This window comes from Eptesicus fuscus, chromosome 2 (genome assembly GCF_027574615.1).
Source record: "Eptesicus fuscus isolate TK198812 chromosome 2, DD_ASM_mEF_20220401, whole genome shotgun sequence".
Taxonomy (NCBI): Eukaryota; Metazoa; Chordata; class Mammalia; order Chiroptera; family Vespertilionidae; genus Eptesicus; species Eptesicus fuscus.
The window spans coordinates 109528383-109555530 of record NC_072474.1 but is presented as its reverse complement, the minus strand read 5'-3'; the positions used below and the strand labels follow the sequence as shown (position 1 = coordinate 109555530).

At 44.3% G+C, this 27148-nt stretch overlaps 1 protein-coding gene across 4 annotated transcripts in view; it reads right to left on the bottom strand.

The window, feature by feature from the left end:
• Positions 1-536: 536 nt before the first annotated feature.
• Positions 537-27148, bottom strand: part of LDB2 (LIM domain binding 2) — a 323996-nt gene continuing 297384 nt past the window's right edge. The window contains exons 6-8 of one of the 4 annotated variants that reach the window (XM_008150862.3): positions 11574-11697; positions 7405-7556; positions 537-1907 (exon numbers count right to left, since the gene is read on the bottom strand). In XM_008150862.3, the coding sequence (XP_008149084.1) occupies positions 1677-1907; positions 7405-7556; positions 11574-11697 (507 nt within the window). In that variant the 3' untranslated portion in view covers positions 537-1676. The remainder of the gene's footprint in view (positions 1908-7404; positions 7557-11573; positions 11698-27148) is intronic. The other 3 variants (XM_008150863.3, XM_028159592.2, XM_028159593.2) reach the window with 3 other exon arrangements.

Sequence of the window (27148 nt, the reverse complement as noted above, 5' to 3'; positions counted from 1 at the left end):
ATCAATTAAAACTGCCTGGCACTCAATACACAGTCAATAAATGCTAACAGGTTTCTTCTCTCATCTTCCTCATTGGTACAAAGTGGAAAAATATGAGGAAAGCGCTTTTAACAAAAATGTCCTCCAGTACATTTTCCATACTGTCTGTGTAGCAAATCTTTTAGGAAAAATGGGAATATTCATGCCTTTTTGTGGAGTTGGGAGGATTAGCTGAAATAGAGTTGGTTGTTGGGTTCAGGGTAAGCGCTCCGCCTCTGGAAGCCACTACCCTTCCATTGGGCCACCTCCAGGGGCACAGGCGGGCCTTCCCTTCTCATTGGTGTGCCCTCAGTGGCACAGTGCCCCACACTGAAAAGCACTCCTGCATCTTCCCAATGTAGTGGCCAGGGGGAAAAAACAGACTTTATCCAAGATGGCACAGGTTTTCTAACTCCACTCCATGTGGAGCTTGGGCGATGAACCCAGCTCAGTGCTTCTCACAATTGTGGGCAGACTTCTCTGCCCGAGCTCAGAAACAGCTAGACTCACCACATTGGTCATTAACACAGTTTATTATTGGCACACTTATCAGTAAAGCATACATAAAATACAGCTGTTTTATAACACACGGAGCCACTGTGTCTTTACATGTGTAGAGGAACATATTAATATGCAAATGGAAAAATTAGTTCTCTTATAAAGTTTCACATAAATACACTGGCATTGCCCCCAAAGGAAAAAAAATCCCATAAAAGAACCAGGCGAGGGCTTTACAAATTATTATACAAGCAATATATGATGAAAAGAAACAACGGTCAACTCAGATACAATAAAAAACACAAAGAAGTTTCAGATTTATTAAACTGCACACAAAAGGAATGGATTACATGGCTTGAAAATATTTGGATCAACAGCAATTTTACAAATGCATAAATTCTCAAGGGGCCAAGTGGCGTTCTTACATAAAAATCTGCTGTGGTGACTTTGATGACAAAAAGACATTTCTTGTTTCAGCACTCAGGCTCGATTGCACCAACTCGGGCTCAACTGCACCAACACGGGCTGGAGAACCAATTGGCATTAGCTCGCCCATAAATTACCCTGCCGGGCCCTCTTGGCTGTTACCCAATGAAAAAAAAAAAGTGAAGAAAAAGAAAACACCAAAAAGGTACATTTAAATTATTTTCCCAAAGTGGATATTTTTCTTTTCTTTTTTTTTTACTGAAACAAGAAACTCTCAGATGCAAGTCAAAAAGCAGAAAATATTTTACAATAGTAAAAAGTCATCTGTGGTTAGGTTCGGCATATAACGGGATCCTGAGCACTGAGGGCGTATTGACGAGGTGGCCTTCGTCTGATGCAGGGAAAAGGAAATTAACAAACACGTGGTGAACACCGTGCCAGGAGAAGCGTTAGCATCTGCTCTTGTTTTAAGTACGATCAGTGCCAGTATCTATGTTACCCGTGAAGGCCTCCGGGGGAGGGTCATGGAAGTTTATTTGGAATGATCCTCTCAGTTAAAAAAGAAACAAAAGATAAAAGTAAAAGAAAGAAACTCAGATCATTGTGGTTGAGAAATAGGTATTGGCGTGAAAAAGTTTTTTATGTCTCCTCCTTTCTCTCCTGTGAATAGTGATCGGAAGTAGTGAGTATCACCCACGGGCCTAATGAAGGATCCAGTGCCGGTCAGGTCAGCCTTACTGGGAAGCCTGGGGCGGGGGGTTTTCTGATTTGGTCTCTTGAGTGCCGGGAGGTTTACTGTTCCACGGGCTGCTGTTTCCCAGGGCAGGTGAATTGTTGAAGTCTTCTTCGTCGTCCATGCCGTTGGCCGCATCATACTGCGTGTTTTCTAATCTAGTGATTAGCCTTTCGTCCTCGTCCCCAAACTCACCTCCCATCAGAGTTGGCTCTCCTACCACCATCACATCCTGTGAACAGCAGCTGACATTATTACAGGGAAACCTTGGGAGAGAGAAGCTCAGCCTAAAACACTAGTGGGAGGAGCTGGGGGACCTGGGACAGACACACTTGTGGACTGTACACGGGGTCAAGTCTCAATGTCGGGGGGCCGAGGTGCATATCTGATTTCTACAGGAAATAAACATCGCCTCCTGACGTGTAACAACCACGCGAGTTTATGTCCTTAGTGCGCAGCCTGACACCGGAGAGCGAGCAATGCTAGCAATCTGCAGAAATAAAAAAATGGATTTTTCAAAATTAAAAAAATCCACGCTTTTAACTTGCTGACGCTGGGGACTTTTGAGAGGGCTGTGGAACCTTCTGCGGGGTCAGTACCTCCGAAAATCCGCCACTTCCACTTAGGGCCTCTGAAGAAGGCCTTTTAGAAACCAGGCGGGAACATGGGTCGGATGCAATTCTGCAATATTCACCCAACCCATTCCTAATGGCATTTTCTCTGTCCTGAGGACGGTGTATGTTTTAATTGAAGACGGAATCTCTCTTTTCTCTACTCAGCCAGGCCCTTTTAATGCAGCCAATATCCTTGACATTCTGCTACTTAATTATGGTAATTAATTTAGGTAAAGTTTTCGATAAAAACAATGTTCACACTGATTTGACAATTTGCATAGCTAATTAAGTCATTAGCAAAAACTTGCTGATTGCCAACAAGCCCCGAATTTACCATCTGTTATTTCATGGTGCCTGTCACCTATCCCCGCACAGGCAACTCTGCCACCAATCTGGGCAGTGGAGAGAACCGCTCTGTCCAGCTGGTGCCATACAGGGAAGATGAAGAGTGCTAATTGCAATTACACTGATGAAGCTGGTCATCATCAGAAATGGAAGCGTGCAAGAAGACTCCATCGAATCACTCCTTTAAGTACAAATTGTCCTTCCATGCAGACAAGGGAGCCACCTACTGTAGCCGGGAGCATCATGGAGGCCACTGATGGAGAGGCACGAGGGAGGGGAGAAGGGCACATGCACAGGGCACAGTTCCAGCCTCTTTGTTCAAAGGGGACCCTATGGGGCTGGTGGGTGACCTGGGCATGAGACAGGACACCTGCCAGGGGGAGACTGCTGGGCAGGCTCTGAGCAATAGTCTCCTTAAAAGTGCAGTGACTCCAGCTGCTGTCAGTTTCCGAGAGGCCGGGAAAGGCAGGGCTGGGCCAGATGCTTTTGAGATGTATGGGTGCGTTCCCTGAGAGGGAGAGGGAAGCCTATTTGATGAAATGCCTTGACAACTGGGCAACATTTCTCTTCATTGGAGCAAGAGAGGGCTTTCCTGGGCAGGCTAGTAGAATACTGCCTATCAGGCCAGGGGAAGGTCCAGAGGGCGCTCAGACTTTTGAAGATGCCAATGAAACAAATCCCTTAATTACCCCTGGATTATTTTGGAATGGAAAATCTTGTTTGATTGATGGGTTGACGGCCCCAGAACTATTGGGAGATAATCAATAGGTTTCCAAACTGTGTTTTCTGGCTAATCACTCCCGTGATTTGATAAGAATGATTTTAAAGAGAAATGTCTAAAGTATACACTGGGTACACACAGCCATGTATGTTCTGGCAGGATAATCAAGTGTGTACTTCCAAGGACATACTTATGGCACAATACCGACATGTTAGGAGACTCAGGAGGACTCTTGAGGTGGGACCCAAAAGACACAGAGTGTGATTGGCAAGAAAGCTGACATGGTTTTAGATGACAACGTTATCTGGTTAGCCAGGGCAGCTGCCAGATGACCCACTGCGGGTGTTCAGGATAAAAAGATGCCACTTAGTTACAGGCAGTTAGGAAAAGGCACTTATGATCAGGAGAATGGTAGGTGGAAAGAATAGGGCAAGACCAGGCAGAGAACGAAACGAGGGGTAACCTCATTTCATGACTTGACATGCAGCACGCTTTGAAGGGCTTGCAAAATGCATGTGTGAGGTGTCACTGGGCAAGAGAAAAATGTTAGAACCCACCACGTGGGTGTGCATTAGTACTGTGAGTGTGAGGTTATCCAGAGAGGCTGGAAGAGGGTGAGGAGGGAAGTAAGCATAACTGGAAAAGCAGAGAAAAATAAGAAGCCAAGTTCAACGTGATATTAGGAAAAAAGTTCCCAACACTCCAGATGCCTTCATTGTAACTGAAAATAACAGCCATTCAAGAAAAGTACTATGAAAATAGTGATTTGAATCACTTGAAATGGGGCTGTTAGAGGCGTGTAGTATGTTGGATGGATCTCTGTTCTAAGAACAGCTGGAAAGGATGCCCGGCCACAGATATTTTTAAGCGGTCTAAATGTCAGACAGATGCCACTGCTGCCTTACTGATTGCAAGAAATAGCCTCAGCCAGATACATAATCACACACGTGCATGTGTGTGTGTGATTAATAGACGGTAAACTCTAGAAGAGGCCACTTAGGCACACGTCTCACCCTGGCTTCTCTAAACCTCTCCGTGAGGATAGTGGTTCTCAACTCAAGCCATCCTGATTAGTTATCCTCACACAAAGTCATCCTGATTAGTTATCCTCACACAAAGTCATCCTGATTAGTTATCCTCACGCAAAGTGAACAGAGACATACGGCATGTTCTGGGCGGCCTCAAACTAGGGGATGTTGGCATCATTTTCCCCACCCTCCACATCTTTAAAAATCCCCCCCGACATTCAACAAGAGTTGCATTTCCTTCCCATCTCTGCTATCTGTGTGTCCCCGGGAGGCAGAACTGGTCCAGCTGAGAGTAGCCCATATGCCCTCAGCTCCCCACAAGGCAGACCTCTGCTCCTCGCCGGAGGCCTGGAGGTGCCACCAGCTTTTGCCCACGTCACATCTCCTCACTAATCAATCCCCCGTGCAAGGACCACCAACCTCTGAGGAGGACTGGAAGTGACTCCTTTCAGGGCCCCTCAATGCTTCTCCTTAAATTGGCCAGAAGGGGTCACTGCTGTTGAATGACACAGGTCTCCATCCCTCCCAGGGTTGAGGCTGCAGTTCGGGATGGCTCCTAGCCCCTGCTCATGGAGTGAGAAGCAGAATCCAAGGATTAAACCCTAGTCCTCGCCAGACACGCCCGCTGCTGCCGCAGCAGCCACGCGGACCACGGCTGTGGTCGTGGTGGCACACCGAATCTGTCCGTGCCTTTGGACGAGGCTGCCACGTCTGCAGATGGTGCTTCTAAGCAGTAAAACTTGGTGATTTGGTAGACAGGGTTACGAGACGTGGTCCCTACAAGCCAATGTTCATCATTTAACATCTATTCAATTAGAGAACACACGGAAGTCTGCACCATTTCCTACCATGGTTGCCTTCCCTGCCTCTTGTGACTGTTTGTAAGTTACACATAATTAAAACATCTTTAATTGCATAGTGTGGGGATCGTGCTGAAATTCTGTCCTCACTTCCCAACACGTGCTTTGTTCTCACAAAGCTCAAAGGGTCTCAACTCATTAAAAATCCTCTGGACACTGGTATCTTCCACTAAGATCCAGTTGTTGATTGGGGGACAGGAGCATGATGGAGTGAAATAAACTAGAAGCTCTTTAAAGTAAAGTTGAAATGATTCTGACCAGGCCAGGTTCACCAAAATACACATGTATGTTGCTGCTCTAGAGCCTAACGGATGGCCCACCAAACCCAGCCCAGGCCTCGGAATCCTCAATCCTGTGCCCTGTGAGCTGACACCAGGAGACCGAGCAGGGGAGAGGGAACCTCTTGGCCATCCCTCAGTTAGATGTTGAGCTCTTTAATGACAGGACTATTTTTTTTTGTATGTTTTTTTTGTTTATTTGTTTTTTAATCTTGGTATTGTCAATACTTAGTATAATGTGGGGCACACAGTAGGAGCTGATATTATTTGTTGAACTGATCTGAATTCTTGCAGTCACTGTGCCTTTTCATTTATTAGAGGAAACTAACAAATGTTAGTCTCTAAAACTCCAGTATTAGGTGAATAAATTAACTACTTGTGCGGATATTTAATTTATTTATACCCGGCCATTTTCTCTATGCATTTTCCAATTTAACCCGGAGTGGGAATAGCTTATTGGTACCTTCATAAAAAGACTGCTTTTCTCCTTCGATATTCTCTCCCCTGACTCTTTAGGTGGCCATAGCCCAGCTCAAAGCCCAGAGGTGACTCTGTCATTACTTAAGGACTGTGGTCTTAAAATTAAAACAGTGCTTTCCCACAGGCTGGCCAGGACCCTTTCCTTCTAAAGAATGCAAACCACACCCTCTGTTTGTGGAGGATGGCAGGGTCCCAGCCACCCACGTAATTCTCAGGTAGTGATGGGCTTGGTTTCAGCCAAAGAGAACTGACTGATGGAAGGTGAGTAAGAATGGGCGGGGGACAGGTTTGAAGGACACATTTAAGAAGCGGAGATTTGCTGTGAAAGAAATGCCTATTCTCAGGACATGAAGCGTGAGGACAACAGACCAGGAAGGGGGGAAAAGCAAGGAAGAGGGAAAGAGGAACTTGTATTGGTTGAGGGAAGTAGTAGGAGATGGAGAACATTTCCGCAGACATGGTGTCCAGAGGATGTCCATAAAGCACTAGGAAAGTGTCGGGACTCAACTGACAGTCAAACCCTTGCCTAGGGTGATGTGGCACAGGGGGCAGAGGAGGACAGCCCACACAGAATGGTGGGGTGGTGAAGAGACAGCACATGCATAAAGGAACATATAAATTTAACGGCGATCAATGATCTCATACTACCAGGCTGAGGAATTCGGAAGAAATTAAGCAGAAGGGACAGAATTGGGAGAGAAATGATAGAAGATGGAGAAGGGTCCCGTACAGCTTGCACGATTTGGGAACGCCCCTCAGCGATCAGCTTTGGTGTTCAAAGAAGCCCCCTTCCAAGTGGCCCATTTCCTTTGTCAAGACCCAGAAACGAAAGACAGGGGTCTAGAGGTCAAGGGAGTGGAGGCCAAACCAGGGGCTGACCCCTCCGTGGGCTAGGGAAATGGGTCAAGTGAAATCCACTCAGCTGCACCTTCAGTGGCCGCATTAATTACCAAGGTCTCAGAATGAGAGGGGCGCCCCTGTCGGGGAGGCCCCGGCAAATTACAACAAGAAGCCTGAGCGCCAGGAGCTGCTTTCCAGGGCAGCACAGGGTCTCCGGTGATGGTGCCGAGAGCCCCTTACACACCACCAGGCACGCCCGCCCGCTAAGTGATATTTTAATTAAACCTTAAGTGACATATCTCCTGTCTGTGACTCTGACAGCTTTGTAATGCAGGTCCCATTGCAGCACAGACTCTTAATGTTCCTTTCCAATTCCCAGTTTGCAGGGGAAGGTTTCCAGGCGAGGCTTCCTCCCTCCCATCCCAACCCCAGCCCTGCCTCCCCGCCCCCATCCCAGCCTGCCCAGGATGTATTAGCAGCTAAAAGAGACGTGAACCAGGGCCCCTGGACTTGGAAGACAGGCAAAGGCAGGGTTTCGGGCCTAAAAGGAAAGCGAGACTTACAGGTACCTGACTGGACAGACTCAGGTTGGCGGCCGGCGTCTTCTTCTTGCTCCCAGTGCTGTTTGCGGCGTTCCCGGCGCTGCTGTTGGACGTGCTGCTGGTGGAGTTTTTCCTTTTTCTCCGCTTCGTGGTCGGTTGCCGTGTGGGTTCTGCTGCAATATGGAAAATGGAAGGAGAATCAGGTCCAGGACAACCATCAGACCCTGTCCCTCTGCGGCTGGTTTGGTAAATGGAAAAGAGTCGACTCTCTACATTTTTTTTCCATTTCTTTTAACTTTACAGAAAGTGAAGGGAGTCAGCTGTTGGCTCATTTTTAGCACAAAATCTGTACGACTTCTTTGTAGCTAGATAAAATGATTTGCATCTAATTGTTATTTCTAATTTTATATATGCCTTTAATCTATTAATATATTTTAGGGGTGAGCTACAAATATTCCTTTCATAGTTGAATTAAAAAGATTAATAACATTACAAAATTGGGGAAAACATTCCCCCCTCCACCCTCTGGTTAACCTTTTCTTTATAACAAAAGGAGGGTTCTGGGATCGCTAAGGGGTCTCCAAGGTGTAAAAGTAGAAACTTAGTCATACTAGTGAGCCAGTGTGTGACAGCAGCACCTACTGGCCATGTGTTATATTGCAGCTCAGCTCTATTACACCTTGAAACTAAAAAGAAGAGGAAGTGCTAGTTCTATCAGCCATGAATGCAAAACTGAGGGAGTCCCAAGTTAGTATGGTTCCCAAGTTCCATAGATTAGACCAGGCGTCCTCAAACTACGGCCCGCGGGGCACATGCGGGTGTTTTTGCCGTTTTGTTTTTTTTACTTCAAAATAAGATATGTACAGTGTGCATAGGAATTTGTTCATAGTTTTTTTTAAAACTATAGTCCGGCCCTCCAACGGTCTGAGGGACAATGAACTGGCCCCCTGTTTAAAAAGTTTGAGGACCCCTGGATTAGACCCTGATATTTAAAAGATGCTACTAATTTCAAAATTTCTGAAACAAACAAACAAACAACTTAGTATGAGATAGCTAGCATATCAATGAAGGAAAGCTAGACCTTTTCAAGAAAAGCCTATTTAGAAATAGAAATATTTTACACCTGAAGGATGAGTAGCATCTTAATGAAAATATAGGGGACTCATGGTAATGTGTGGTAAGAGGAATATTATTTATTAATTTATTTTACATTGAGCATTACTCAGTGTTTCCATATTTATTTTCTATTTTTAATGTTCACTAGTACTGTGTCAAAACTATTTTATATTCATAGCACTTCATATTAACTAGGTAATAGTATAATCTTTGTCTTGTAAACAAGAAGTTTTTGAAAGCCTTTTCTAGGCAGTTACTAAATAAGTTGGAACTGGTAGGTGAGAGCGTCCTTTTTGCTAATCCTACTGTAGACTCAATTCTGATGGAGGGAAAATAAGCTGGGGCCAATCTGAACCCAAATGCCTTGTAGCATTTTCTGATGGATGATGGGGGAAACTCCTTTCAGGCTCATCACAAAGATGGCTTAGTCTACCAAGTTATTCATGGTTTTTGATGAAGAAGAGGATTATGCTCCTAATTATATACCATTTCTTCTTTCATAAATATTTTGTATCTTATATTCAGATATTTTCATCAAATGGCCCAAATATCTATTCATAGAGAGCTATGGGTGCTTTTTCTGAAGGTTATGAAAACAAGGGAATAGAATTGATCATGGGTTGGAGAAGAGTTGAGTAGCATATTCTAAAGTCAAGCAAATATCCAGGTTTCCCCTGACAAGCATCTCTTTCTTTGGACCTCAAGAACTGAAATCTGATACTTCAAAAATATCTATATTTTCTTCACAAAATTTGGAGGAACTATAATTTAATAATAGAGTCATGAACTTGGGAGACATAAAACCATTTGTGACACAGGCCTCCTTCATTGATTAATTATGAAACTGATTTTGGCAAACTTACACCCCAGATCTCATTATATGCAATGGGAATAACAATAAATACCTCATAAGGTTATAAGGTGAGGATTCAGTAGAAGGTCTGTGAGGGCTGGGACTAGGACTTTTATTCAGTGCTGTGACCTCAGTGGCTAAAGCAGTGCCTGGCACCTAGTAGGGGCTCAATAAATAATCCTATATAAAAAAAGGCTAATATGCAAATTGACCAAATGGCAGAATGACCAGTCGCTATGATACACACTGATCACCAGGGGGCAGACACTCAACACAGGAGCTGCCCCCTGGTGGTCAGTGCGTGCCCACAGGGGGAGCGCTGCTCAGTCAGAAGCCAGGCTCACAGCTAGCGGTCCTCTCCCCTGCCTCCACAGCAGGGCTAAGGACCCCTTGGCGGACATCCCCCGAGGGGTCCAGGACTGCGAGAGGGTGTAGGCGGTCTGATGGACACCCCCACCCCCCAGTGCACGAATGTCATGCACTGGGCCTCTAGTTGTTGAATAAATGACTGAATTAATGTATAATATAAAGGTATATATGCATATGTTGGAAAATATAGATGCTCAAAACATTAAGTGAGTAACCCTGATGGATTTGGCTCAGTGGATAGAGCATTGGCCTGCAGACTGAAGGGTCCTGGGTTCGATTCTGGTCAAGGGCATGTACCTTGGTTGCAGGCACATCCCCAGTATGGGGTGTGCAGGAGGCAGCTGATCGATGTTTCTCGCTCATTGATGTTTCTAACTCTCTATCCCTCTCTCTTCCTCTCTGTAAAAAAATCAATAAAATATACTTTAAAAAAACATTAAGTGAGTGGAATATTTTTTTTCATAAAGGCTTATTGGTATTGAAAGAAAAAATGAGGCCAATTGAAGCTCATGTTATATATTAAAAAATTAATGTTCTAGCCCAGCCAGCGTGGCTCAGTGGTTGAGTGTTGACCTATGAGGAAGTCACAGTTCAGTTCCCAGTCAGGGCACATGCATGGGTTGCAGGCTCGATATCCAGTGTGGGATGTGCAAGAGGCAGCCAGTCAATGATTCTCTCTCATCATTGATGTTTCTATTTCTCTCTCCCTCTCCCTTTCTCTCTGAAGTCAATAAAAATATATTTAAAAAAATTAATGTTCTAAATCTGTAAAATTCTCCAAGATGGGGATGCAACTGTTCTTTGTAAAATAATGCTCATTTTCTCAGCTTCCTAAATATGTGCATGGTTATATCTATGTTCATTTTATATAAAACCCTTGGCCAATTACCAATGGAAGCTGACCATTATATTTTGTGATTCAGAAACCTATATGCCTTGTGTTAATAATTATTCTTTAAAAATAATTTTTAGCAAATGGATACATTTTGCTTTTATAATTAATGAGGCTGAACACATGCCTGGGAGTGAAAATGTATCAGATAGTAAGACAATGAATGATGACTTGAAGCAGTGATTTCAGAACCCCAGCAGGAGACTCTATTATCTCCACTGCATTCTAGGGCTGTGAAAGGAATGGACTCTTTCATGTATTCTCTTCATGGCCAGAGTACCCTTAAAACAGAAAAAATATTTCCTTCCTTCTCCTCTTCCTTCTTCCCTCCGTTTTTATTTTATTTTTTAGATATATTTTTATTGATTGCAGACAGGAAGGGAGAGGGAGAGAGATAGAAAAATCAATGATGAGAGAGAATCATGGATAGGCTGCCTCCTGCATGCCCCACACTGGGGATTGAGCCAGCAACCAAGGCATGTACCCTGACCAGGAATCGAACTGTGACCTCCTGGTTCGTAGGTTGATACTCGAGCCCTGAACCATGATGGCTGGGCCTCCCTCCATATTTAATTTCTGTCATTTCATAAAAAATGTACCAGCATAACAGTAGGCAATGAGAAGCCCGCAGTCTTATCCAGAGGAACAACTACTGAATTGAGAGCCAGGAACCCTGGGATCTGATTTCAGTGTTGCCAAAGATCTTAGTAACATTAAATAAATCAGTTTACCTCTCTGGGTCTGGCAAATGAGCAGATGGTGGACAACTCCTAAGCATGTTTGCCTTTCACCAATTTAATGCCTCTAAGTCCAAAATCATGGTCAGAATATCCCTAGTAAACTCCTTCTCTTGATAAATGTACAATCACTTCCTTCCTTTTCACATCTCCTCACCCTCAGTAGAAGCCATAGAAAATGCAGTTAGCGGAGTTAGCGGAAGAGTGGAGAACAAGGTCATACCTGGCGGTGCCACCATCCGCTGCCACTTCTGGAACAGGCAGGTCTTCAGGCAGTCTCGTGGACTGAGGTTGTAAGTTTTATGTCTCGACATCAGTTCCTGCATTGGCTCCAGTATTACACACAACTGCAAGAAGTTCAAAGGCGTGGGCATTTCACTACTTGATAATATTATTTGCAATAAATACTGTGAGCAGCTGGAATCAATTAGGAAGCTTAAGGGTACTTTTCTTTTCTCCCCCTGGTTTTGATTTTCTCTATACAAGTTTGGAGGAAAAGAAATATTACCAACATTTGATAAAACCCACTTAATTTACTATCATTTATATTGTCACATCATAGCTGAATGTGATACACACACACACACACACACACACACACACACACACACACACACACACAGAGTCTGTCCAGACAGTTGGGCGGATATATGCAACTCTATTCTGAAATCAAGTGATTCTCTCCTGCTAAAGAAAAAAGCTCTCTGCCTTGCAGCACAGCAGGCTCCGATTTCCACTCTGTTGCTGTCCCTGTTTGTAAAACCACCCACTGCGAGTGACAATGCTAGTTTATGGAGATTATGTGGCAGTGAAAGCCATCTTTGAAATGTGAAAGAACACAATGGCAACTACAGATCCTGTTTTTGATCCTAATCCTTACAAAGGCCCGTGATGAGCACTAATTTTTTCATGCACTCATTTGTATTTTACACATGATGATAATGTCAGTAACATATGCTGGCATTTGTTCAGGGTGGCAGCTTTCTCGGTGGTTCTGCACGCGTGGTCCCCTTTGGTTAGAGTTTTTCAGCTTTCCTTTAGTCCAAGGTATCTGATGACAAAGATTAATGAGTGAAACAAGGAGGTAAATCCATTTCGGATTGCCTTGGACTTTCTGAATTCCTTCTCGGTTGGAAGCTTATCAGAATACCACTGCATTGAGAGTATCTAAGAGGAGAGAGACCACGACTTGGAATGAGGCCTCCATGGCTGCTGAGATGGAGTGATACAAACATTGGCAATGTGCCCGCCCATGTGGAAGAACCACGTTTTATGAAAGGCACACCTGCAATCTCCACCCTCATTGGCCCTCTCTACCCCTTTCCCTTGAACACTGCCTTAGAGGTCCCGTTGCTTTTTTTCTGCTGGGTCCCCTCTCCCTGGAGTTCTTCCTCCCTCTTCCTGGTTAGCGCCCATTTCACCTTGATTATAAAGTTACTTCTTCCCCAGCCACTGACGCTGGGACCAAACAGAGTGAAGGATTCCACAGTCACCTCTACAAATCAAGCTAGGAATGGATTGTCCATCCAAGAAGAACCGCTCCTAGATTCAGACAGGGTCAGACAAGGTTTGCATCTAATCTAGGAGAATAAGAAACACTTTCAGAGAGAAAGTCTAAGGACTGGGAAAACATTTTTTTTTTTTAATGAAAAACAAACAAAACTTAAAAAGGTTTCTAAACCATTTCCTTTTAGTCTAGTCCCCATTCTTGAGAAATGAGCTAATGATGGGTAGAAAGCTCCAGGGTGGAGTGGAACAAGCATGGACTGAGAAGACAAGAGGTCTTAGTGTAGATTCTGACTCTGTCAGTTGGTGTGTGTCTTTGGGTAACCACCCACGAGTGGTGGGTGCCAGTTTCACCTGCAAAACAATACTCACCTTGATGTTGTTGTGAGAATTTGAGATAATATGTCCAACAAATCGCAGACATTATGATTATGTATTTGCAAGCACAGCACCAGATTACAAAACAAACTCCCTTTATACTACTTAAGTCAAAGCATTCACTGAACTTCCTCCCAAGTGTCAGGCATTCTGTTAGGGGCTAGGGAAACAATGATGAGACCAACACAGTCTCTGTCCTTCAAATTGCCAAGCTCCCTTCAAAAGACATAAGCCCACTAAGAACAAACACTAACCAGTGTTTACACTTCACAGGTCTCAAGACCTAGGAGCATTGGACATGCTAGGAAATGGGAGAGCCGCATTTAGTATTGTGAGAACCCACGAGCTCACTATCTTTCTTTTTCCCAGGGCCTTTCCTCTCTGGGTTTTGGGCAACACTTTTCTTTCAGATGCTAATCCCAAGGATTTATTCTTTCTCCTTTAATGTAAAAATATCTTCCCATCGCTGTAACCCAGCCCAAAGGAATTGACATCTCTGAATACTAATCAGGAATCCCCAATCCTCTTCTCCCAGTGGAGGGTTCTGGCCTAGGGGTGGGGGGTGGAGGGCAGTTCTCCCCTTATTCACATATGCAGAGCCCTCAGCGTCCTGCTGTGGAGCTGGTGGTTTTGCTGGGCTGCATGCTGTAGGTGGCAGAACTCACTCAGACAAGAGCCTGCCTCCTCTGGCAGCAGGCCAGGGCATTTTGGCAACAGCCAAGGCCTGGGGCATTATGAAATGAGATCAGGAAGACGGCTGGGGGAGTGGGTTCACACAATCACTAGCCAAGTCCTCCTGGAGCCAGGATTCCTGGTCTCCCTGAGGTCTCAGGTCTCCTTGAGAATCTGGTGAAGGCTCTGCAGCCTGTTTTTCCAATTCTGTACAAAATATTTGCAGGTTTACAAACCCTCTTATACCCCCATCCATTGACTCCAGGTAAAGAGTCCCTGGTTAGTCATAAATATGAACCAGGCGACAATATACATCCTTTTTCCCCTAAGACATACACCCCCCCCCCCCACCGCCCAACACATATAAATGGAACCCAATATAAAAACACAGGATTCTCTAATTTTGAAGAACAATTTTATGTGCAAAGTTGGGCCTGCTGCAAAGTTCCCAGTGACCAAGTCCCTTTGCCTGAAAAGAAAGGCCACAGACCATGTCGCAGCCTCTACAGCAGCCTTCGTGCGCAGCTGGCATTCAGTTCAGTCTCCTCCCATGATGGGTGGAGGATAAGAGGAGGAATCCAGGACATTGGGAGCCAGCAAGCCCTGGTCTCTTGGATATGAAGCCTGAATGTATAGTCCCTGCCAGGTCTAGCTAGGACCTCAACAAAGCCACGGCTCATCTTTGCATAGCTCCCATGGTGCCTTTCTGCAGACTTTGTGAGGGTTTTAGGCAGTCTTGCTCCCCCTATGCTTCTGATGTCTTTTTTCCTGGGATTCTGGCCTCAGCACTGACTCTTTGCGTGTTGGACCAAAATCTGTAACCATAACAGTGACTTGCTGAGTGAGTGTGGAAGGATGGATGGATAATAGATATCTGGCTAGATTAACAGCAAGGAGTCATTTGCTAATGGCAGACAAATTAGGCATTGTCCTGTGGGCTTAGAGGTAATGAATTTGTCCATTTGATAAATAATTGATTGTCTCTGTGCGGAATGCTTTGCACAAATGCACGTGTATATACCCAATTACTACATTGAATTCTGGGTAGGCATGGAGATCTTAGCTCAGTCCCAAGGCGCCTGCCTTTTCGTAGTGTAAAGGGCTTAGCAAAAGGAGATGGACAGTTTTGCGTTGCTTTATTTTTATCTGCCAGTTCTCCTGGAGACATTGGCCTCTCCTTAGCTATACATTCACACTGGCTCTTCTGGCTCATCTCCTTGCCTGAACCTAAGAATTGCTGGTGCCTGTCAGAGTTGGTTCTGGCCTAATAAGTGATGCCCTGGGCTTGGCATGTGGCTAAATCCCAAACCTAGGTCTCATCTACCACCAAGATTTTAATTCCATCTTTTTGGAGTGATGGATTACATCCCCTGAGCTTGAGCTGCCCTGCCTACTCTTTGTATGTGGGCTCACCCAGGGTTACTGTGTCAGTACCAGCTCGAGCTCATGTTGTTCTTCTTGCCTAGAAGACCCTTCCTCCTTCCTGGTGTGCTTAGCCAAGGGTTGGCAAGGAATGGCCTGGGAGCCATGTATGGCCATGCTAATGTAATAGCTGTTGTTTTTTTTTTTATAACCCCAGAGTTACATAGTTGTGACAGAGTCCATGTGGCCCACAAACCCTAAGATATTTACTATCTGGCCATTCACAGAAAGGTTGTCGATCTCTGTTATAAACCAATGCTACTCAAAGGAGGTGATTTGAAAACTATCCGTTATATTTCCATGGCAAGATGAGGAGTTTGAGGCAGAATATAATCACTGCTGCATCCATTGAGAAAGTCTTGTGCAAAAAAAAAAAAAAAATGTCTGATGAACTAAACAATGTGTTCAGCAATGTAGTTGATTTCTATTTCAGAGCAAGTCTGCAAACCACATTTGAGTCTCACCAATCTGACCATGAAGGTATTCCAAGGTCCAGCTCAAATCTCACATCTGTCTCTGACCTTCCCTGCCCACAGGGGTCTCTTACTTCTATAGTGCTTATTATTAAACTCCGTACATTCCTGTGTTTTCATTTGCATTGGGAATTTTCCTTTCTTGTGGATTTGTTTCATCTCCTTATCTATAACAAGTCATATTTACTTTTCTCTCCATTTTATTTAACATAGTTTTAAGCATACTCAAATATTTGTTGAGTCATAACTTAATAATCACTATCTCTGCCCCTGGAGTATGTACCTGGCATATTCTATCATTAACCCTCACCACCTCCTGACTCATTTTTTAAGTGAGGAAACAGACGCAAAGCCATTAAGTCATCTAGAGCTGATATGGAAGAGTGTGATTCTTATAGTGTATCCAAGGTTATGCAGCCATTTGAAGGGCAGAGAAGAGGTTCACAGTCAAGTCTGCCTGATTCTAATTCTAACTCCTGACTGCTCTGTTGTCTACCTTTCTAAACCCAAGTGGTTAAATGGTTGCTGAACCCAGCCGGTATGGCTCAGTGGTCGAGCGTCGACCTATGGACCAGGAGGTCATGGTTCGATTCCTTGTCAGGCACACGCCTGAGTTGCGGGCTCATTCCCTAGTAGGGGGTGTGCAGGAGGCAGCTGATCAATGATTCTCTCTTATCATTGATGTTTCTCTCTCTCTCTCCCTCTTCCTTGCTCTCTAAAATCAATAAAAATATGTATTAAAAAATGGCTCCTAAGATGCCAAATTCGAAGACTTTCACTGTCTTTGTATTGCTCCTTGTGTGGTATTGATATGTACACAGAGGGGCGTGTCCTTGACTAAGATTTTCAGTCTCTCTGAATCTCAGTGCCCTCATCTGTAAAATGGAGATAATGATACTTATCTTTGATGGTTTAAAATAGCACAGGTAAATCCTTAATGCGATGCCTGGAAGAAGTTGGCGCTCAGATGATGGAATTTGGTATTATGATAAGTACTGGTTGCATCCATGACCCAGCCCTACTGAGCCAGGACATCAATGTGTGATATGATTGGTGAGCTACTTTAGGAAGTAAGTCACTTGGTCTCCCTCACACTTAGGGGGTTACTAGATATAATGCTCCAAGAGATGGTAATCAGGCCAATGGTACATAGCATTTTAGTCATTAATGTCTCTGATAATATCCATTCTTAGAATTCAGTGATAAATACACATATTTAAACCCACAAACTACAGTTATTTTCTTTTTCAGTTTTTCAAGCAACTTACTCCCATGGCTAAATATGAATTAGGAAAAAATCAGAAGGTAAGAGTGATTAAGAACCAAACTCTTATCTAAGGGTAGAGTCTCTTCTCATTAAGAAATGCATCACCAAAAGAGATCTTATATTAAAACAATGGAACAATAGCACATGGAATCTAAAAGGAAAACAAATCACAACACGGGGATAATCCCACCTAGAAACGGATATCAATGAATGACAAGAGGAAAACCCACTCTGCCTGGGAGGATGAGTGTCGGAAATGCTTTCCCTTAGAAGCCATGCAATTCCTACACAGGAGATGATGATTTGGGTTTATTTCCTGATAGGATTAAAGGTAGATTGGTTGTCAAAATCAAAACATCCTCCTTTTTTATCTGAAGATTCAACCAGGGAGCCTTTGCCTTCTCTCAATTGTTTTGCAAATTGATTTGTTGGGAAAGTTATCACATCCAACCCGGGAGAGGAGAGGGACCATCCTTCAAGAGCAAGCAGGCCCTGCATGCGCATTTCAGTATCTATGTCTTGATCTCAAGTTTGAGGCTGCCAGGAAGGACACCTATACAGGACCAGTGAGGTCACTGGCTGCTTCTCTGACCCATGGGGGGACCCCATCAGACTAGCCAAGTTCAGGGTTTCTGCTGCAACAGCCAGGCCCACAAAGAGATAGTTCCAGACTTCTGATGTTCATTCTCTTTCCTTCTGAACCCATGGACTTAATTCCCTTCCACAGTGCTCTGGTTACTGCCAACTTGCTCTTGGACCCTTCTTCCCAGCTCTGCAATATAGGAGACAGACTCTTCCCTCTCTACACTATCCCCCAACTGTTTTTGCCAGCTGGCTTTGGGCAACATTTGGCCAGTTGGAGGCACTAGGAAGACTGAAGGAAAGTGAGTTGAGTTACTTTTCTAGGACTGCCAAAGCAAAATATGATAAACCAGGTGTCCTGAAAGAACAGAAATGTATTCTCTCTCAGTTCTGGAGACTAGACATCTGCAATCAAGGTGCTGCAGGGCCATACTCCCCTGAAGGTATTAAGAAAGAGTCCTTCCTTGCCTCTTCCAGCTCCTGGTAGCTCTAGCTGTCTTTGGAATTCCTTGGCTTGTAGCCTTATGATTCTATCTTCACAAGACCTTTTCCCCTGTGTCTCTGTATCCTCACCTCTTCTTGTAGTAGTGACGGAAATGCTTTCCCTTAGAAGCCATGCAATTCCTACACAGGAGATGATGATTTGGGTTTATTTCCTGATAGGATTAAAGGTAGATTGGTTGTCAAATTCAAAACATCCTCTTTTTTATCTGAAGATTCAACCAGGGAGCCTTTTTTTGCCAGCTGGCTAGTCACTGAATTTCCAAATAAGTTCACATCCTCAATTTTCAGGTGAATGTGAAATTTTGAGAGACACTATTCAACCTAATGTAAGTCAGGGCATTTCTTGTCCTCTCTGAGGTTCAGATGTCTTTGCAGATCCACTATGGTCCCATTTTCTACCAGGTGATCTGACAGCAACACCTCCTGCCTTTCCGCCCCGGAGAGGCAGTTGCGAATCTTAGGGCTGCCTCATCTTCCCCTGGTTGCATTTTCAGCTCCAACACTTTTACAAGTACTTTGCCCTATTAAATTTCCTCTGCTCAATTACCTGGTGTGGGTTTTGTTTTCCTGGATAGACTCTGATTGAAACTCTGATTTATGAGACATTAGGCAACATCTAAAGTATTAAGGACTTTGGGTCCATGTAATACCATTGTAACTAGCTAGTTATTAATAATAGGAAAGGAGCAAAGGGGGAGCCAGATATTATAGGCATGTCATTTGGGCAGCTTCACCAGGAAGCTGCAACTTTGCATTCCCCAGGGAACCAGTGGCTATTCCCTGCAAAACACTGGGGAAAGGATCCAACGAAGGGAAGATAAATGCATGCTCACTAATTCGGGGTGACATAGGGAAGGTACTTGCCTGTCAGTCATATCTGGGAACAAAGATCATTGGCCAGAATGGACAGGGCCATTGCAAGCCCATGAAAATTTGGGAATACATAATTCCCTAAGCAAAGAAATTCTCTCTCTTGTTGCTCTTGTGCTCTTGGATCATTCTTAGCTTCCTTGCATTTGCCCATGTTCCCTCCATAGCCATGTGGCCCTGCAGATCGCACATTTAATGGACTGATGGACTGCAGCAGAGAACACAACTAAGCTAGTCTGATGCTGGATTGGACTTGGCTCCAACATGGAAAGGAAACTTTGGACACTGACTTTGATTTTAGCTCTGCTAAAGCCCTAGCTACACTTTTTCTATGACTGGGCAAAGGGAATCAGGACTTTGGAAACTCAGGGATTTGATTCCACAAAAATAAAAATCACTCATTCTCCCTTGCAAGTCTCAGAAAATTTTTTTTCTTGGGAAATCACAAGAATTCCACTCCCACTAGTAACCAGGGGAGATGAGGCCTTCTCCCATCCACTAACACATGGAGGCATCATATGTAGTGGTTAGGCATGCAAATTTAGCATGGGTTCAGATTCCAGCTACTTATTAACTGCCAGACCTTGGGCAAATTACTCAATCTCTTGGTGTTTGAGTTTCTCCATCAGCAAAGCTGAGATACAATATTATCTAACTAATTGGGTTGCTAGGAGAGACAAACAAAAATCTGCTTAAAGTATGTACCTAGGTCTTAACATATGGAAAGTACTTCCTACATACTTATTATGATGGGGGTGTAACCAAGCCCAGGGGCTGGGGCTTCATGGAAAACATTTCAAAACTTATCAGGAGGCTCCTGTTAAAATGTTATGGCTGCTCTCTTCCTAAAAATTGGATTCTGGTGATACAATGGATATCTAAAATGTTTAGTCACTATGCCTTTCCTGTAAATAACTTGTTCTGACCACTGGACCATTGCCTCAAATACCCTATGCAGGTGTTCTATTGGAATCTCTGAGCTCCAGAGCACAGTAGCTGAAATGTTTCCAAAGGAAGGAGGAAACATCTGCCTGGAAATACCTCACAATCATAAATAAACATTTAAGGAGTTCTGTCTAAAACCTAGATGGCTATGAGCAAATTTCAGATAAATTTTTGAAATTGACCAATGATTGTGCCTTTAGATGAGTTGAACGCTCAAAATGAAAGCTGGGGGGGGGGGGCGGTGTCAGAATTATTGAGTGGCCTATGACAGACACTGCCTTTTCATTGTATGTCACTGTATGAGAACCCTGTGTGTTTTCTAGAGAAACAACCAATAGGATATGTATGTATGTTACAGCATTTTCAGAACTGGCACACATGACTGTATGTACTGTAGTGAGTCTGATATCCAGAGAGCTTCCACAGGCTGGAACCTCAGGCAGGACTTAATGCTTTAGTCTTGAAGCAGAATTTCCTCTTCTCTGCACATCTCAGTTTTGCCATTAAGATCTTTGACTGATTGGATGAAACTCACCCAACAGTCATCTGTTTTACTTAAAGTCAATTGATTATAGAAGATAACCACATCTACAAAATACATTCACAGAAAAACCTAGATTAACATTTGTTTAAATAACTGCTACTATAGCTTCGGTGAACTGAATTGTAGCCCCCTCAGATTCAAACCCCAATGTGACTATATTTGGAGATAGAGTATGTAGGAGATAGTTAAGGTCATGAAGTCATAAGGGTAGGGTCCTAATCTGATAGACTGATGGCCTTGTAAGGGGAAGAAGAGGCATCAGAGATCTGTCTCTTTCTCTCCATGTGTGCAGATGGTGGAAAGTCCATGTGAAGACATAGTGAGAAGGCAGCCATCTGCAAGCCAGGAAGAGAGCTTGCACCAGGAACCAAATCAACCAGCACCTTGATTCTGGACTTTCCAGCTGATGGTGAAAAATAAATATCTGTTGTTTAAGCCACCCAGGAATGGTATTTTGTTATGGCAACCCGAGCTGACTAAGACAATAGCCTAGATAAATTGACACAGAGAACTATCATAGTATCCCCACTAGATTATAAAGAACTGAAGAGATAAGCTGTGTCCTATTATTTTATTTTATTTTATTATTTTATTTTATTTTTAATATTACTCAGCACCAAGCAATAGGTCTAATGTTTATGGAATGAATGTTTGAATACATGAATATGATAGAATGGAAACAAAACCAAATAGGTGAGTAGACATCAGAAAATGGGTCAGATTTTGCATTTCCCACTTCATAATTGTAGTAACCTGGGTACCAGGGATGTGATGATGAACAGGGCAGACACAGCCTCCTTGAAGTTGACTGTCTTGGTGGGGGACAGGTGATAAACAAGAATTTCAAATGGGCTGTGTATTATAAAAGAGAAGGGCAAGAGGTGACAGGAAAGGTTGCCAGGGGGAACTGATATTTAAGTTGAAGCCTAAAAGGATGACTTAGGAGACAGACAGATGAATAAGAAGGTGGCTGAGACAAAGGTAGGGATGGACATCTCGGGCAGAGGGAATGCACATGTGAATGCAAGAGAGAATGTGGCATCGGAAAGTGCCACAGCGTAGGATTAGAGAGCAAGCCACAGTGGAGAGGCAGGCAGTGGTCACTGGCCAAGGCCTCAGCTTCTGTCCCCAGTAGAGCTGAGAGGGAGGTACAAGTGATATAGGCAGAAGCACTCGGTGTAGGATGAGCCCTTTGCCAATGCCATTAGGGGAAGCCCTGAATGGCGATCTGGTAAATAGCATACAGTTTTTCTTTCATGTGTTTCCTATGCACCAGAAAAGCATCATTGGCATCTTGATGTGTTTGGCATCAATAGCCCAAAGACAAACACTGGCTGCTTAGAGTCTCCAAGCAACGGAGAACTCCCACCCCCATCCCCTCAATGAGTGCTGTCAATCACAGCACTGGGAGCCTTCGCACTGGTCCACACTGGTCCCAGTGGAAACAGGTAGCTTTTGTAATACGTTATTTTTCCGGGGAACTGAGAGACTGTGTACTTGCAGGAGGTAACATTTTACCAGTTAACTGCCACGCGTCCAAAACAGAAACCATCCCCACACACCACGATATTTTGAATTTAATTTAAAAAATCAATTTGCAATGACTATTATAAAAATAAATATATTACTCACAATCCGGGCGTTCTGGAATATTTTCAGCTGAAAATTCTCACAGAAAATGATTTTAAAGTTGGTCTATAGATGCTTACGGCATACAATGAGTTAAACACTAGCATTTACAAACGGGCCTTATCATCTCACTATTGCGAGTAAGGGACTTTGGCTACGGTCCTTGGGAGCTGTCAGTGACAGTTTCCAAGGAACATGGATATTGCCGGAGCAGTTATAATCCCTCCTGAACATTAGCTGCGTGGTTATGCTTGCCTCCTGCCCTGGTGCTAACACCCACAGATGATTCCGGGGTTCTGGCCAGCACCCCCAGGGCTGCTGTTTGGGAGGGTTTCTGAGCTATGGTCAGTGTGGGGATCTGGACTTCTCCTTCTGAGTCCTGGGCACCCAGCACGGTGTTGCACTTGGAATGCCTGCCTGCCTTCTGGGAGCTTCTGCCAAGCAACGCCGGCCCTCCAGCTCCACAGTGACACACAGGAAGGACTGCTTTCTCCCTGACGGAGCACTCAGCTGCTCAGCCCTCCCACGGCTCCATCCCCCTGTGCCTGTGGCTGCTCAGTCCTCCTGCAGCTCTATCCCTGCGGCTTCATCCTTGCATGCCTGTGCAACCTTATATCAGCCGCTGCTTCCCTTCCCAGGGATAGAAGTGAGATCCGATTGAAGCAGAAAGCAGGATTCACGTTGACAACGGCAACGCTTTATGAAATGGAACTGGCAGAGACTGGGGTTGATCCATTCACTCACTCACTCACTCATCACGTATTTATTGAATGCGTACTATGCACCCCATGTTTGCTCAAGGTACTGGGGATACTGTGGAAAAAAGAAAGAAAATCACTTCTCTTATGAAACTACATTCTGGTAAAGGAGAGAAAGAGAAGTGAATGGAATAACCACAGATATATATGTATATGTTAGTGATGAGAACCAAAGAGAAAAAAGAAAGCAGGGGAAAGAGATGTGAAATGTTGGGAGTGGAGGGGGTTGAAAGTCTGAATACTTTGGCTGACGTCACTGTGTTAGGGAGAAGAACAGCTCTGCACAGATGGTGTCCACATCCCTCGCATCTGTGACTGTGCCCAGTTACCTGGCAAAGAATTGAAAGCTGCTAGTCAGCTGACCTGGAGGTGGAGAGGTTGGTCTGGGTCACCCAGGTGGGTCCAGTGGAGTCACACGAGTCTTTAAAAGTGGAATGGGAATCAGAAAGGAGAGCCAGAAAGATGGCGGTCCGAGAGGCAGCTGGCCTGACATTGCTGGCTTTGAGGCTGGGAGGCGGCCATGAGCCGAGGAATGTAGGTGGCCTCTGGAGTTGGAAAAGGCATTGGCACAGATTCTCCCCTGCAGCCTCCAGCAAGGAGCATAGCCGTACTGACACCTTGATTTTGACCCAGTGAGGTCCTTGTCAGACTTCTGATCTATTGTACAATAATAAGGTTGTGTTGTTTTAAGGCACTAAGCGTGTGGTAATTTCTCTTGTCAGCAATAGAAAACTAATATAATCACCTACAAGGTGACACCTGAGTAAAAAGCTTTGGTAAGGTCACTGTACTTAGCAAATCAAAACACAGGAGGCCCAGTTACATTTAAATTTCATATGATAAATAATAATTTACTAAAGTAATTAGTAAATATAATCTGGCAAACCTAAGGAAGAGGAAGTTAGGAAGTGAGGCATTTGGGGGTAAAGCATTCCAGGCAGAAGCAATAGCATTCTGAGCAGAGGGAACAGCAAGGGCAAAGGCCTGGGGGCTTTGAGAAACATCAAGGAGAGGAGTGTGGTTGGGATAGAGGGAATAAGAAGAGTAGGAGATGAAATCCAAGAGGCTATGAGAAACTGAAACATGAAGGTCATAAAGGGGATGTTGGACTTTGGTCTGAGTGGGATGGGGAGTCATGGAGGTTTGGGGCAGAGGAGTGCCAAAGTCTGGGGTCTCCTGAGAATGGAGAGATGCTGACTCTTAGCAACTGAGGACAGAGCCTATTTATTTTTGCATTTTCCTAGGCCTAGCACGGAGGTAGGTATTCAAGCACACAAGTACTAGGAAGGCAGCAGGCCTTCTAATTGGCAGACCTCAATGCTGTGCCATCTGCTAGCAGAACCAGAAAGGTGTGGACAGATGCATGGTGGGAGGAGAGAAGATTTTAAGAGGGAAAACTGCTTTATGAAGAGAAATCTGAAGGCTGTAAGGTGATCTGTACATGACAGGGGGAACAACAGCTGCATGGGGACCTCATGCAGGCAAAGGCATTATGTACAAAGCCAAATTTTACTCTGGAACTCAGGTATTAGGGAACCTGGGAAAGATAGTCATACTTACTGTCTACTCCAGTTAATTCAGAGCACCGGAGTCTACTAGTAAACCAAGATCTGAGGAAGCCATGTGTCCATTCTTCAAAGACATCAAAGCTCCCTTGAAAAAGTTGCAGGAGGGAAGAAAACGATGCTTATAAAGCTCTTTCAGGAGCTTGTTAATGAATTACTCACTACCCCTAATTGTGACCAGGACTTGGTGTCTACTAGGCACCAGGAAGTGGGCTCAGTGGCCTCCCTGAGTTTTCTCACATCATCCTCCCAGAGCCAGATAAGGAAAGAAGACCAGAGAGATTGGGTAACTGGTCCAAGGTCACACAGCTTTCAGGGACATGTTAGTTTTGACTTCCTTGAACTTAGCCCCTAGACTGAGGCAGTTAAACCCCCTATTAATTTTTATGTTTAGGGTTCAACACATTTCTATCAGCCTGCATTATAATGAGCTGAATATATGTCTGCTCTCCTAATGAAAATGGGATCCTGATGGTGAGGTGAGGATTCCACCTTTATATCATCAGATATTGGCACTTAGTAGGCAAGTAGAAAAGGAAATTAATGCTGAATGAATGAATGAATGAATGAATGAGGGAAATGTCCTCTCTGAGCCTCAGCTGTAGGTATTTATTTTAAAAAAATATTTTTATTGATTTCAGAGAGGAAGGGAGAGATAGAAACATCAATGTTGAGAGAGAATCATTAATTGGTTGCCCTGACTGGGAATTGAACCGTGACCTTCTGGTTCATAGATTGACACTCAGCCACTAAGCCACTCCGGCCGGGCGGCTGTAGATATTTCAGTGCCAAAGGACTGACGAGGCCAGGCCACAGATAGAGCAAGGCTTAATCCTTCGTCCTCAGCAGAACCAAGTTCGGCACTGAGGAGCCTGTCCTTTGCTAATTTCCTCTGGGGTACATGAACACGTGAATACGCAGTGCTTCTAATTTCCTTGTGCTTGTCTTCCCACAGAGTATTAAAAGTCTGGAGAGCAATCACATTGTAGCCCTTTGTAAATTTTTTTCCCTCCATCAATGTATGGATATCCACATTGGAAGCTTTCCTTCCTTATCTTCCTCTGCGATTATCTCACTGTTTTCCTTGAATGCTCTGTGCTTCCCTGGGACCTTGATGGAAGACGTGTATACGATGTTAGAAAATTTGCTCCTGTTCTAGCCATTAAGTTGACCCAAATGTAGGGGCTTCAGGCTCCTTTGTGATGCACATGTGTGAGTGTTTAAAAGAGTTCTATGGTTGATATCTGCCTCACTTTGCCCTTTTATGATACTGAAATCCTTAGATATGAGAAAGAATGGGCCTCTGAGAACAGTGAGGAACTTGGGGGAGCATCTTCATTGAGTCTAATTGGCAGAACTAACCTGAGCAGGAAAACACAACGACAAGTTGACTCTAGGCCACTACAATTGAGTGGAGTCTCAGATTCTCAAACTGTTGATAAGGCAGTAAGTAGATACCACAAGGCTCCCCAAATTATAGCACTGTGAAAGCTAGACTACTCCTGGGCATGATTACAGCAGTGGAGGCTGCGTTGGGGTCAGCCCCAGAACCGTGGTCTTCTCTCTCCTTGCTCAGGGTCTGTCTTCTCCATCGCACTGTGACACTTGGCAAGGTCTTCCCCTCTCCAGCTGAACATTTGCTTTCCACTGGGTCTAGTCTCAGTCCTCTTAGCTAGTTTCTGAAAAATTGTTGCAAGCTGTAGCTCTCCTATGGAATTCAGGACTTCCTGTTGGCAATGCTGCTAGGTTGGGTGGATCTTAGTTTGGTCACTTGTAGAAGGTAAGTTTCCCAAGGGCACACTGTAAGGGAGGTCGATCCCCCATATACCCTAAGTCCTGAGCAGGAGCCAGTTCATTCCTGGTTCAAAACACATATTCATTTCGTATGAACATAGACAAAGTGGGGGCCATCCTCTACCGCTATTCTTCTGGGATTTTTTGCATGTGAGTGTTATTCACCTGAGCTAACACAAGGAATCCTAACGATGCCACCCAGTACTTTGGAGGGCTGGCACACACCTGGTTGCTCTGCTACCCCCATCTAAACCTCACAGTAGCTCTAGGACTTAGGTGTTATTATCCTTATTGTATAGATCAGCAACCTGAGGCTTAGAGAGATTGAGGTGACTCACCATTCATAAGTGCTCTCATTTTATCTTCAAAATAACATATAGGTTAAGATGGATGATCCCCATTTTCAGAGACTACCACCCCATTTTTAGAGACGCAAAGTGCTTTGTCCCCAGACCCATCACTAGAAAGTAATGGAGCCAGATTTGAGCATAGCTCCTATTAATTCCATGCTCAGAAAGGCGCTCAGCAAATAGCAGGTGCTCAATAAACATCTATTGAAGAAATGGATTATCCATAGGCCCCCCCCTATTTTCACTGCCCTCTACTGTTGCAACATTATCACTTCCTCTAGCCCGTGGTTCTGAAATCAAGGCTGATTAAAAAAGAAATATTCTGCCAAGTCCTCTTTTGTCAGGCCAGCACTGGGCTGCCCGCTTCCTGCTTTTCCTCCCCGTCGCCCTTTGCTCCCAGCAGTATCTTTCGGAAGCAGCCCAGGAAACAACAATTTCCCAGGCCAGCATTGCTCTTCGCTATCTTGTGTGAAGCTGCGGAATGACATTTCCTTCCTCTTAATTCCTCTGCCAGGCAAATAATGCATCACTCAAGGTTT